This window comes from Mustela erminea, chromosome 11 (assembly GCF_009829155.1).
Source record: "Mustela erminea isolate mMusErm1 chromosome 11, mMusErm1.Pri, whole genome shotgun sequence".
Taxonomy (NCBI): domain Eukaryota; kingdom Metazoa; phylum Chordata; class Mammalia; order Carnivora; family Mustelidae; genus Mustela; species Mustela erminea.
Window position 1 is genome coordinate 46,072,137 of NC_045624.1, and position 14,206 is coordinate 46,086,342.

At 37.6% G+C, this 14,206-nt stretch overlaps 1 protein-coding gene across 1 annotated transcript; it reads left to right on the forward strand.

Annotated features, from left to right (window-relative positions):
• Positions 1 to 679: 679 nt before the first annotated feature.
• On the forward strand, positions 680 to 13,460 carry FKBP14 (FKBP prolyl isomerase 14). The gene is made up of 5 exons (XM_032304355.1): positions 680 to 802; positions 1,118 to 1,669; positions 4,479 to 4,630; positions 8,130 to 8,257; positions 10,937 to 13,460. The coding sequence occupies exons 2-5, from the start codon at positions 1,416 to 1,418 to the stop codon at positions 11,093 to 11,095; spliced, it is 693 nt and encodes a 230-aa protein (XP_032160246.1). The 5' UTR covers positions 680 to 802; positions 1,118 to 1,415; the 3' UTR covers positions 11,096 to 13,460.
• Positions 13,461 to 14,206: the final 746 nt, after the last annotated feature.

A 14,206-nucleotide genomic window follows, 5' to 3' on the forward strand; every position in this document is an offset into this window, starting at 1 on the left:
CGAGTTTGTCAAAACCGCAGGATCTCACCCCCAGCCCAGGACTCCTGAGTCGACATCTGCATTTTAAACAAGATTCTCGGGGGGATTCCTAAGCATATTAAAGTGTGAGAAATTACTGTGCTAAGGATATTTGTCCAGGGAAAACGTTAACAACAGATTAAGTGGAAAGAGCAGAGTACGAAACAAAGTGTACAATCTGGTCCAAATTATTTTAGGTTTATGTCAGGGAAGCATGCACCAAAAATGTTAAGGTGATTATTTGTAGATGGTGGCGCTACAGACGATCTTTTTTTCTCTCTTTTTCTTTAGCATAAGATTGCCAGATTTAGCATGTAAAATACAGAATGGATTCGTTATTTTCTGAAATTCATATTTAATTCGACTCCTGTATTTTAACCGGAAAAGCTACTTTCGTGTTTTCCAGTCTCTTCCAAATCGACCATAACGAACATGTTTTGCTTTTGAAACTAGGCTAAAAAGGTAAAACAAGTAATTTTAACTAAAATAAGCCCATGTATTTCATCACCGTGATGACTGTTTCTTTTTTAAAGTGGAGGTCTGCGCCTCCTTATCCACGCTAGAAGCTATCATTGACCCTCTACACTACGGTTACCACCTTGTGATAAATATTAGCAGCCATAACATTACGCGGCTTTGTAGAACGCAACGGATCGGGTTTGAGGGCGGAGCTCAACTGCTTTGAGGCTGAACAACTTTAAACGGGACCTTAACCTCTCCCAGCCCAGATATACTTATCCTTTAACTGGGATTAAAGAACCAGCTTTACCCGCAGTGCTGCGAGGTGTGTACGCACGGGAACGCAACGCGCTCTGCGAACCCTACAGAACTATTAAAGTCTTTATCGTCTATACCGTAAATTAAATAATCGCATTAGCAGGAGGGTGGAATCCTGGGGGCGGCCTCTCAGCATCTGCGAGAGTAAACTATTGTTTCCGGAAACCGCTAACCTTTCACCCGGCCCAGTACTCTTCCCAGGAAGCTGAGCCCGCATATTTTACAGATGTAAATCGGGCGGAGGCGTTTCCGGTTAGCCCCGCGCGTCTCCGGGTCCCCAGAAGTCCGACATTGTGAAATTCTTTAATCCTCCGAACTCTAGGACCACTCCCCGCGGTTCGCAGCCAGACCCGCGGACAGCTCCGCCCAGCTGTAATTGTTGCAGCATCATTGGTTTGAGGGTCTCCAGCGGACAGCACCGTAAGCCAATGGGAAGTCGTCTTTCTCCGGCGGCCGAGCTATGTGAGCCAGTCAGACCCGGGTTTGGAGTTTAACTCTTTAGAGATGGGTTCGCCGAGCGTGGGAAAGTTGTAGTGAATGTGCCACGTCTGCTAGGATCGGGGAATAATGAACGTGCCAGAGGCCGTTGTCCTTACGCCTTCAACTATATTCCTAGCTCTATGAAGTGGGGGGTCCTTTCTCTGTTTTTGTGGGAACTTCTTTCCAGCTCCAGCAACATGAGGCTTTTCTTGTGCAACGCGGTGTTGACGCTGTTGGTCACTTCTTTGAGCGGGGCTCTGATCCCTGAACCAGAAGTGAAAATTGAGGTGCTCCAGAAACCTTTCATCTGCCATCGCAAGACCAAAGGGGGGGATTTGATGTTGGTCCACTATGAAGGTTACTTAGAAAAGGATGGCTCCTTATTTCACTCCACGTAAGTAATTGTACCCTGAAGGCGAAGTAGTGAAGAACCCACCCACCTATATGCCAGACCTCGGGCAGGAGAGGTAGCCTGCACCAAGTTTTCACCTCTCTTACAAAAAAAAAAAAAAAAAAAAAAAAAAAAAAAAAAAAAAGGCGATATATTATTTCCTTCTTTGGGAAAGGAAATTGTTTAACCACAATCTTATATAACGGGGCCTGTGAAGTTCTTATTGGAAACGTGGTAAGGATAAGGGGTTAATTTTTTATTATAAAAATTCGCGCTAGAATCTTTGAAATACTGCAGAAATATCTAGATGTATAGTTAGGCGGTACGTAGAAAAAAAAAGGAATTCTTATTTTTCATACTTCATTCCCGAGAGAAAAAGGTCTCAATTCCATTTTTTATTTGGTGTAAGTGAAATTTACTTAAAACTTTACACAGCGACTTCATGAGACGTATACACAATCATTTATTTGCTTGTTGTAGGGTATGCTAATCCAGTCCATTGGTCTATTTAATCTTTGTACTTACAGATAACATTTTGGTCAAGGCACAGTACCATGATTTGTTTCATTATTTGTTTCTTTCTAGAAATTCAAAGACTTCATTGATGGGTGTGGGTGTGGTTATGGAAGATTAATCCAATACCTACAGTGAAGGATTTTCAGGTGGTTACACTATCATTATTTCTGTTCTATAAACAAAGAAATTGCAACATGGAAAAGTTTTACAAGTGTACTGATTTCTAATTAAGCATTGATTCTCTTCATTCCATTCCAAAAGTGTTTATTGAGCATTTCTTTTATGTTAGGTCTTATGCTTGATACTAGGGAGATTAAAAAATTTTTGCTTCTCCATCCTTGTCCATTCATTTATCTGTCCATCTAACAAACCCTTGTTGAGTGCCCACAAGTCAGGCCTTGAGGATGCAAAGATGATTAAGAGTGGATCCTTGTCCTTCAGCAGAACATCATCTACAGAGAGGGGAGGAAGACAAGTCAGTAACTCATGCTATATAGTACAGAATGTTCAGATGTTCACAAGGCATAATGGATCCTTATTTATGATCTGAGAGGTGGACAAAGAGAAAGACTTTTCAGAGACCATAATTGAGATGGGCCTTGAAAGATGGGTGAAAGATTCCTTCTGGTGGAGAATGGGGGCAGAGAGGACATGCCAGGTAGAGAATGGCATGAACTAAAGAAGTGTAACTTTGTGGCCTTTCCTGGATCTGATTTTTGATGACCTGCCATCATTGAGCATTCAGTCCTGGTCTGTTTTTAGAGAAGTGAATGGCACCCTTCTTTGAACTCTGTTAGCCCTTCTAAAACTTTCAAAACAGTGGCTTGCCATAGAATTCGCAACACCTCTGTCTTCTCATCCACAAAGCCAATACCACAGTGAATGTTAAACAATATTAAGGTTTGTGTTTTAAATTTTCTATTACATGTTTATTTTTAGTTCGATGTTGACACAGCCTGATTTCTTTCAGGTCTCAGAACTTATGTGGACTTTGATGGTAGCCATAAGACATTATTTAGCAGTTTGCCATTAAAGTTATAGTATCCGATGAGGGGACTGTTGTCATGTGGCTTCAGTGTAAATGGTCAGGAACTGCTCACCCCGAGCATTGTGACCATGAAATGGTCCACCGTAAAGCACATTTGCCATTTCTAGAACGATAGCCTTGTGGTAATAGCTTAAATCCTTTAGCTGTGAAAATAAATGTGTTCAAACTGTAGTCAGTGCTGGGTGGCAGATTGTTTTCTTCCTACTTTATTCTTTTCTAGCCTTCCCAAGTGTTCTACCGTTGGCAGTTTGTTTCTTTAGTAATAGGGGGAAATTAAGGAAAAGAGGAAGTAATGGCCTTTACCTGGATTTAGTAACTAACCTTGGTGCCCATGAAACCTAGCAGCGTCGTTTCTTGTTCTCACCTCTAAAATATCTTTGAGAACACTTTCCTTATTACACTGAAGGGAGCTATTTGGGGCTCAGGTCCTGCTCAGCCCACAAGCCCCCTAGCAGCTTGCCAGCTGGTTTCTTAGGCTGGCCTCTCTCCAGCTCATAAGCCAGGATACTTTGACTATTTCGTTCTCCCTCAGTCTTTGAGGGACCACTCCTCCAGGCTTCCCTGCAGAGCCCCACAGAAGATGCCTGCAGCCAGTGTCTAGGGGTTCAGGGTTGAAGAACAGCCTTTTCCATCTATCAGAGCCATCACCAGGGTGTACATCAGGACAGTTTGTGGGTAAGCTATAAGGTGCTATGCTCCTGACTCTCCAGTGTCCGTGTGGGTATGAACCCATGTGTCTTGGCAGTAAATTCTCCTTGGCTTCTCATCTTCCTTCCCCAACTCTCCCATTTTCCCTCTTCTGCCCCCTTACAATTTTCCTGGGACAGCATCCCTGTGGTTAAGACCTTGAACTTTGGAGTTGGATTATATACTGGCACACTTCAGTTTCTTCCTCTGTACAATGGGCAGGTGGGAGGGGGAATAATGGTACTTACTTCCTATGGTCATTGTTAGAGTTAAAAGAAGCAAAGCATTTAGGGTAATACCTGGTACACAAAAAAATCACAAATAGTTATTAACTGTTTTATTATTATTCCCTCTGCCCTTCTCTATCTGAGTCAATTGTGTGAAATTTGTATCAAGAAATATGGGTAGTGAATTACAAAATTGACTTGGTTTTTGTGTATGTATATAACTATTTTTGTTAATTTCCAAATTTAATCACTTATGGGTAGAAAAAATATATACCAGCAATAAAGTTTCTAAACAGTTCTAATGTGTTGTTGTTGTTGTTGTTTTCTGTTGTAGTCACAAACATAATAATGGTCAGCCCATTTGGTTTACCTTGGGCATCTTGGAGGCTCTCAAAGGTTGGGACCAGGGCTTGAAGGGAATGTGTGTAGGAGAGAAGAGAAAGCTCACCATTCCTCCTGCCCTGGGCTATGGAAAAGAAGGAAAAGGTAATAACAATTCTACCTTTTTACTATAGCATTGGAGTTCTTCTCTGGATTAGGAGACCAAAATCAAAGTAACTACTATATGGGGTTTTTTTTCCCCCTAAAAGTAAGTAGAGGATGTGTATTTTTTTTGGAAGTGTGATTGTGTCTTGATTATCATTTGAAATGGTCAAATTAAATCCATTATATCTTAATAGTCAATTGAGTTAATGATAAAAAGTTCTGGAACCTTCAACTCTATCATTAACAATTAACCACCATATTAACCCAAATAATGGTTTGTTTGTTTTTTTAAATTATGGCACAGTACCCATAACGTAATGTTTACTCTTTTAACCATTTTTTAAGTGTACAGGTCAGTGACACTATGAACATTCACATGGTTGTACAAGCATCACCACTATCCACTTCCAAAACTTTTTCATTCTCTCCAGCTGAAACTCATCAACTTATTTTGACAATGCAAAAAGAAAGATTATTCAACAGACATGTTTTGATGAGTTGAACATGTAAAATGTAGATGGTTAAGGTATTGAATGAGGGTTAGATGTGGACTGCTGGTGACTTACAACTGAAGTTTTATACAACAAAGGTTTTTTGGGTTTTTTTGGAAGTTGTTTTCACTCTTGTTTTAAAGTTGTTTTGTAACTTTTTAAACATTCATTTATAAAAACTAATGGAGTGCGGGAGCACCTGGGTGGCTCAGTGGGTTAAGCCTCTGCCTTTGGCTCAGGTCATGATCTCAGGGTCCTGGGATTGAGCCTTGCATCAGGCTCTCTGCTCAGTGGAGAGCCTGCTTCCCTCTCTCTCTCTCTTTCTACCTGCCTCTCTGCCTACTTGTGATATCTCTCTCTCTCTGTCAAATAAATAAAATCTTTAAAAAAAAAGAAAATGAATGGAGTGACATAGAATGAGTTTAATAAAACAGAAACAAATGGGCTAGCTTATTCCAGGAGATTTTGTGCTAGTTTGTTGCCAGGCAGGCATGCACGCTCATGGTTGGTGTGGGAAGCCGTGCGGCTTTCCAAAGGGCTATTTACAAGAGGCCAAACGATGTTTTCTGTATAGGATATGCTCATGTCCCGTATTTCCTCTCTAGTTGTTTTTTTTTTTTTAAATTTATTTATTTGACAAACAGAGATAGGCAGAGAGGTTTGGCAGAACTTCCTTTTTTTTCTTTTTAAGATTTTTTTTTTTTTAATTTATTTATCCTCTCTAGTTTAACCTAAGGAAATAATCAGGTGTCAGGAGAAAGATTCATGAACAGTGATGTCCAGTACTACATTGTTTCTAATAGCAAAAATACTTGGAAACAATTTCAGTGGATAATGGGAAGGCTTTAGCTAAATAAAATAGGGCCCAGTTATTTTAAAATGGCATTTCAAAGATTAAAAAATAATATATCCAAGTGTGTATGATATAATGTTATATGTAAAAGTGGAAAGTAAAGCTATAGTATATGCAAGAGTAAGTATTAGGAAAAAGTATATACGCATATACAGTGAATCACAAGGAAATAATTAAGAATGGTGACAGTGGATGGCTGGGAATTATTTTTATTTCTGGTTCTGTTTCTTCCAAATTGCCTACAATGGGAGTGTATTACATAATGAACGGAAAAAATATTTTTTAAAGGACTTGTCTGTTTTAGGGAGAGAGAGAGTACACATGCATGAATGAGTAGGGGGAGGGGCAGAGGGAGAAAATCTTAAGCAGACTCCCAGCGGAGCATGGAGCCCTCCCCAGGAGTTGATCTCATGCCCCAGGAGATCATGACCTGAGCCGAAACCAAGAATGAGACTCTTAGTGGACTGAACCACCCAGGTGCCCACTCCCGCCCCCCAAATATATTGAGTAGTCATCAGATCCAGACAGGGAACCACTCTGATTCTATAGAATCAGATTTTATAGAATCACTGTGATTTTACAGACTGCACAGTATCCTTAGGTCTAAGCTTAACCATTCACAAAGTGAGAATCCTAGCCCCAGTTTCCTGAGAAGAAAGTAAGTGCCATCTGTGAAGCATTGTATGTTCTAAAATGGAACTTGCTATATAAATCTTATGCACAGAATGGGATTTACTAACCAAATTCAATTCTTATTTTAATAATCTCTTTAGAGAAGAAAATCAAGTATCTAGAAAATGTTTCTCTGATGTTCAGATGTGTTCTATTACCTTCCCACTGTATCTTTATTGTCTCACCTTTAATGTAGAGGTAGTATTAGTCCATTATTCTTCCTCCGTACTGTCTTTAACTCAATTTTACTTTATAACAGGTAGAGATCTAAATTTGAGTCATTTCCTCCAAACTGAGAGCCGTGAAACTAACTGTGCTAATATGTTTTTAACACTAATTTTGTCGTCCTTTGGTACCATGTTTGCATGCCTCTGGAAAGACACCAGTTTTTTCAACGACCTAGTATATGCCCCTTCTCTGTCTAGATCTGGAATGGTAAGCTTGGGCACACAGTGTAAGTTTTGTTCTCTTTAATCCTTAACAAACGATCTTTCATAAAAATATGTGGGATTTGGGTGGGTGAGTGGAGGTGGACTAAGAAATATTTGTAATGTTTACCCAGACCTGTATGTTAAATATAGTTGTAAGGAAATAAGTTGAAAAAAATTGTTTGTATTTCCCAGAAAGTTGTTTTTTTTTTTTTTTTAAGGTCCCTGCGACTTTAGCAAAGCTCTTTTCATTTTTAAAGATTTTTATCTCCCTTCTCAGAAATCTGTTTTAATTTCTTCTCTAATGAAATTTCTTCAAAATAGGTATAATGTTCTATATCAGAGGGGATGTTGCCTAACTTTCTGAAATTGTTGAAACTTTCTGTATTGTTTTTAAGCCTGTAGGAGAATTCTGTCTTATTAATATATACTGACAGTTCACTATTTACCAAGTATTATGCTAAATATTTTGCATGGATTTATCTTCCTTCATCCTCCCGACAGATTCTGCATTTTTCAGATGAGGAAATAGGCTTAAACCAGGGCCGGAGTAAGCTTTAATACCAGCTAGTGTGACACCAGTTCTCACTCAGCTAGATACTGCCTCCCCGTGGTCAAAATGGCAGGACGGTATATTCTAGGTCAGGACTTTTGGTGACCCTCAAATTAGTAAATCACTTGTACTATAATTAACTCTGAATTATCTAAAGCCCTTTAAGTCATTCTTGCATGTAATACGTAATATATTAATTATATTTGAAACAATACCAGGCCACTGGGTATATCTGTACGTATGTGTATGTTTGTGTGCACAACACAGTTTGTAATTGCAAAGTCAGAAACAGACTGCTTTTGATCTACTACTTTGGATTATTCCTTCTCTATTCTATTTACTTGAGTAAAATATAATTATAAAATAATTTATGTGTGATAATGTTAGGAAGGCTCTTCATTTAATTCAATCAAAAGAATATTTTTCAGTGTCATAAGTTTTCTGTCATAAAAACTCTGAGATTGTTTAAATAAAAGTTAACCTCCCTCTGGTCTCATGTCAGGTAAAATTCCCCCAGAGAGTACACTGATATTCAACATCGATCTCCTGGAGATTCGGAATGGACCAAGATCCCATGAGTCATTCCAAGAAATGGATCTTAATGATGACTGGAAACTCTCTAAAGCTGAGGTGATCTTTCCTTCCTCATATTCCTTTCTTTCTTCTCACTTTTTAAAAAATATATTTTTAATGAAAATTTATTTTTACTTGGATAAAATATTTACAAGCTTTTTAAAAATACTAATGCTTTGAATGTTGGCGCTTTTTTAAAAAATAGGAAATCCTTGTTTTTGTTTGTTTGGTTGGTTGGTTGGTTTTTTCCACCCTTTTCTGTGCATGTGGACATTTCAGGGATGACAGCTCCTCTGGTAAAGGGTCCAGGAAGCAATACAGTGGTTGGGGAGCGTTTGAATCAGGCAGACCCAGTGAGAGTCCCCGTTCCACCACTCAGAGCAACAACAAAATCACAGATTCCCTGAGTTACATTTCCTCACCTGAAAATATTGACTTTTAACAGCTATTTATGGATTAAAGGCGATAATGTATAGGAAAGTACCTTCTTGCCTTCTTATTCTCGAAACAATACCGGGAAGTAGGGAGGATAGGAATAAGCCTCACTGAAAATCTGAAGACCAGAGTGCATAGGGATTAGTGACTGACCCAGGGCTGTGCAGAGAAGGGGAAATCCTTGTTTTGGAGAGAAATATATTGAGACTTAGGAAACATCATTCATTCTTTTGCCCCCACCTGCCCTCATCCATACCATATTTAAGGTTCACTGTATCTTGCCCTCACCCTGAGTTTTTGAAAGATCCATTTTGCTAAGACAATTCCCATTTTGGAATTGCTATATAAGAAACATAGATGTCATGAGAAATATCTCATGTTGATGGTTTCTGTTTAGAACTGTAAACTGGCTGTTAAATGTACTTGTAATTTCCTAGCAATTAACCGCAAACAACCCACATGCTGTTTTGTTCTGGAAGAACCAGACCTTTCTCAGCCCCCTCTTAATCCTGATATCTGAGTAAGGAGAAAGCAAAAAGTCTTCTAACATTTATTTGGGCTTTTGCAGCCATTTTTACACATACCTGTCTTGGTCTGGCAGCTGTGGGGAAAGAAGTGGAGGTAGACATCTGCTCTGTGTTTTCCTGCTTGCCCATGTTCTCCATCTTCCCTTGGCTGGTCAGAAATCAGGTCCCTTTTTATGTTTTGATCAATTTCCCTCTAATGTCCAGGAAATGATTAAGTCTTAAATAAGTACGGTTGTTAGGAACTCACAGAGTCATGAGCTACAGTAACTCAATTTATATTATTTATATTATTACCAGTCATAGGATTTTTTGATGTCCAAGATAAATTTTAGTTACCTTTCATTAAAAAAAAATCTTAAATATGCTGTGAAGTGTGTAAACCTCGCGATTCACAGACCTGTACCCCTGGGGCTAAAAATACGTTGTATGTTTATAAAAATTTAAAAATTTAGAAAAGAAAATGGTGAAAACAATCTTAAGTATACAACACATTCACATGGTTCAAAAAAAATCAATCCAATTAAAAAAGGTGTTTAATAGGAAGTCTTTCTCCCACCCACATCCTATTCTACTGTGTGATCTTTCCCCTTCTGCATGCAGTTTTATTGGGTCTAATGTATCTTTCTAGTGTTTATGCAAATATAAACAAACATGAATACATTTTCCTATTTCCCCTTTTCTTACACAAAAAGTAACATGATATACATAATATTTGGCATCTTATTTTATTTGCAGTGAATCCTAGAGATATATTCTATATTAATCCATGTAGCTTTACTCATCCTTTTTTTTTTTTTTTTGCAACTTCATTAAATCTCCTGAATCTTAAAAGTAAATGTATGTCATATGTTTATATATTGGCCATAAGGGGGGAAGGATTTGAAATTACTTATCTAACAGAAGGAGTCCTAGAGATCTGATGAAAAATGAAAATGCAGGTTGAACTGCATTATGGTGCTAGTGAGTAATTAAGAGCGGCATTATGTTTATATCCTTAAATGTCTGAACGAGAGTGGAAAATTTTAATCTAAGCACTCATAAGGCTGGATTTTGCTTTAATTTCTGAGATTGGGAGGTCATAAGGCATGATCATAGTCAGGTCCACAACATGAACTATTAGCAAACACTTACTTAAATTAAAAATGCTGTTAGGAGTGGGGGAGGCAAGTGGGGGATGGGTGAAATAACTGAAGGGGGTTAAAAATACACTTACCATGATGAGCACTGAGTGATGTATAGAATTATTGAATCACTCACTATATTGTACATCTGAAACTAAGTAACACTGTGTGTTATACTGGATATTTTGTAAATAATTTTTTTAAAAAAAATTCTAAAAAATAACTTTAAAAAATGTCCTTTAATCTTTAATCCTTTGATCATATTTTAGTAGAAATATCTGTAATTCTGACCCTAGTTAGAAAATGAGATCTGGATAATTCATTGGAGTGAAAGACCACAGCCTTTCAAATGCTTGGCTTTATTTAGACCCTGATTAAGAATAGATAATATGCTTTCACTGGGTGTTTTTCAGATAATATAAGCCTTATCTTTGCCTCTGAGCAATATTCTTTGTCTCTACTGTAACACTATAGCAACAGTTTTTAAGGGGAGAAAATTCCTTATAATTCTTTTACTGTCATTAGAAATATATGGTAGCTGTTCAGTCATTGTTATATATAATCAAATGAACTACCAGTCCACTCTGATATTAACTGGATTGATGTGGGTATCTTATGAATTAGAATTATTAATGAGACCCATTATTTTGTAGGTGAAAGTGTATTTAAAGAAGGAGTTTGAAAAGCATGGTGCAGTGGTGAATGAAAGTCATCATGATGTTTTGGTGGAGGATATTTTTGATAAAGAAGATGAAGACAAAGATGGATTTATATCTGCCAGAGAATTTACATATAAACATGATGAGTTATAGAGATACATGTGCCCATTTTATATGGCATGCATCCTTAAAGACAGGACAACCATTTTTTCTTAAAAAGTCTTACTTTTTATAATGTGCTGTTCTTGTTCTGTTTTTTATTTTTATATATTTTTCTGACTATTATTCGAAGAAGCCCTTAAGATTCCTAAGTGCCTATTTCTTTCTGCTGAGTTATTGGGAAGAAAAAATTAATTTGTCTTTAATAGAAGACTTCTGGACCATTTTCCACTTTCACACATGAAGCCTTCTGTTTTACTTATTTACTTGTAATTTTAAAATAGCGCAGCTGGGAGCATGTCCAACCTAAGACCAGGTTGTAGCACGAATTAGCTCCCCCTATCTACTTCCCTCTATTTTCTCCAAGTTAGACACTAACATTTGAAAAGCCATGTGCAGTATCCAGGGCTTACTATTTTCACGTTATAATGAAACAGTGTGTCTGTGACTGCCTTTGAGTCTGCTTAAGCAAAGAGGAAATGGTTGTTGAGCTGGCCTTGTTAGTAGTTACTGCTCTACTGAGGAGATGTGCAATGCTGAAGTGAGTAACAAAGTTAATGACTTATAAATATGTATACATTGAAACCTTCTACGCAGGACTTAGCTGTATAAGGTTCCATTCCTATAGACTGATAACCTATAATGGTTGGTAGGACAAATTATTTATGTCTGGGTCTTTGTATTAATGTGTCAAAATTTTGTAACTGAGGAAGAGTATGTTTAGTTAGTGTTTAGTTTTTAAGTCTAGCCAATGACCTTTCCTGATTTACTAATGAATAAAATCTGTAACTAGTGTATTATACTACAATAACATTATATCATGAGGGAAATTTATTTCCCTCCTGATATTTCCCATTTCTGCTTAAAAAATATGACACACTCCCACAGCAGCTACTAGTGCATAGAAATCTGTCCTGGGTCAAAAAATGGATGATTTTCTAATTTTACCTGAAATTAGCTTTTATTCTTATTACTTTGAAAAAGCCTCCAAATCTTCATTTACTAAGAATAGTTCTTTATCGTTTGTAAAGTGATCTCAAGTGCATTGTTGTCTTTGATTTTAGTTGTTCTGAAGCCTATGAACAAAGCTGGTGGATCTTAGTGTACCTATTTAATAGATGAGGAAGTTATTCTTCGAGGAGATGGGTTGTTTTGCCTGAGGTCTACAGCTAACTTGTGCAACAAGATTGCAGTCCCCAAGTTCAGTATCTTATATTGCCCTCCTTTGACTTCACTGGGCCTCTTTTTCTCTTCAATTTGTACTCCCAACAGTTGGTGCTGTTTTTTGTCTTTGGGTCCTTATCCTTTGAAGATGGTTTACTGGCTGTTTTGGGTGCTTTTGAATTCTCCCTCTAATCTAGAACTGGCTCTGGGTTCATTGTTGGGGTTAGCACTGAATTGCCTCAAAAACCCTGTACTGTGAGAGGGTCGAGATATGCGTCTTAGTTCTTTCATTCTTGTTTACCTCTAGGTTTCTTGTTTGTTTGTTTGTTTTAGAGAATTATAAATAATTATTATATCATATACAGGCTATTTTCACTAGTTATATATTGCATTTTCCTCACTAAAACATAAAGATCTTGGGAAGAGCATATATAACACCTTTTTCTGATGAAATCAGCTATATGTAGAAAACTCTTAAATTGTCACCGCGGTTTTCCTCAACCTGGAGGAGTTAGGAACCACAGTACTGAAAGCCTTATGCTGTGTTCATTGGGAAGGAACGAGCTTGTCAAGGGGTGCTACCTTGTATAGACATGATTGGTTGAGCAGGAAAAATAAAAATAATTTTCATTATTTGGGCAGTGTATTTCTTTATCTCATGTGAATTTACATTTATTCCAATCTGAATATGTAGTCACAAGTATGAAATGAAAACATACGAATAAGTTACGATGCTTTTAAGTATCTGCCTTTGGTTTAGCTGCAACTTTGTGTCTTTCCATTCACTGGAATAATCAGACATGAACGGCAACCTCACTTGTAATATAATTTGACTCATTAGTATTGCTAGATGTGTCCTATTTAAATTTATATGACTATGTTATATTTTCAAAATAAACTTTATTTGGGGAGTAATTGGTTTTGTGAAAAATTCTTCAAGTACCTCAGCAGCTTTACTGATGTTCCCAACTATTGTTCTAGGGTTTTTTGTTTGTTTTTAAATTGTGTTATGTTAGTCACCATACAGTACATCATTAGTTTTTGATGTAGTGTTCCATGATTCATTGTTAGCGTATAACACACAGTGCTCCATGCAATCTCTGCCCTCCTTATATCCATCACTAGACTCACCCATCCCCCTGCCCCCCCCCCGAAATCTTCAGGTTGCTCCCTGGAGTCCATAGTCTCTCATGGTTTGTCTCCCACTCTGATTTCTCCTTCTTCATTTTTCCCTTCTCCTAATGTCCTCCATACTATTCCATATGTTCCACAAATAAGTGAAATCGTATGATAAGTGACTTTCTCTGTTTGACTTATTTCACTTAGCAAAGTCTCCTCCAGTCCCATCCACATTGATGCAAAACTTGGGAATTCATCCTTTCTGATGGCTGAGTAATATTCAGTTGTGTATGTGGACCACATCTTTATCCATTCATCTGTTGAAGGGCATCTTGGCTCTTTCCACATTTTGGCTATTGTGGACACTGCTGCTATGAACATTGGGATGCATATGGCCCTTCTTTTCACTACATCTGTATCTTTGGAGTAAATAACCAACAGTACAATTGCTGGGTCATAGGGTAGCTCTATTTTTAATTTTTTGAGAAAATTCCACACTGTTTTTTTTTTCCAAAGTGGCTGCACCAATTTGCATTCCCACCAACAGCTTAAGAGGGTTCCCTTTTCTCTACAATTTCTCCAACATTTGTTGTTTCTTGCTCTGTTGATTTTTGCCATTCAGACTGGTGTAAGGTGGTATCTCAGTGTGGTTTTGGTTTGAATTTCCCTGATGGCTAATGATGATGAATGTTTTTTCACGTTGTCTGCTAGTCATTTGTATGTCTTTGGAGAAGTGTCTGCTCATGTCTGCCTATTTTTTTGACTTGATTATCTGCTCTTTGGGTATTGAGTTTGAGAAGTTCTTTATAGATCTTGGATATC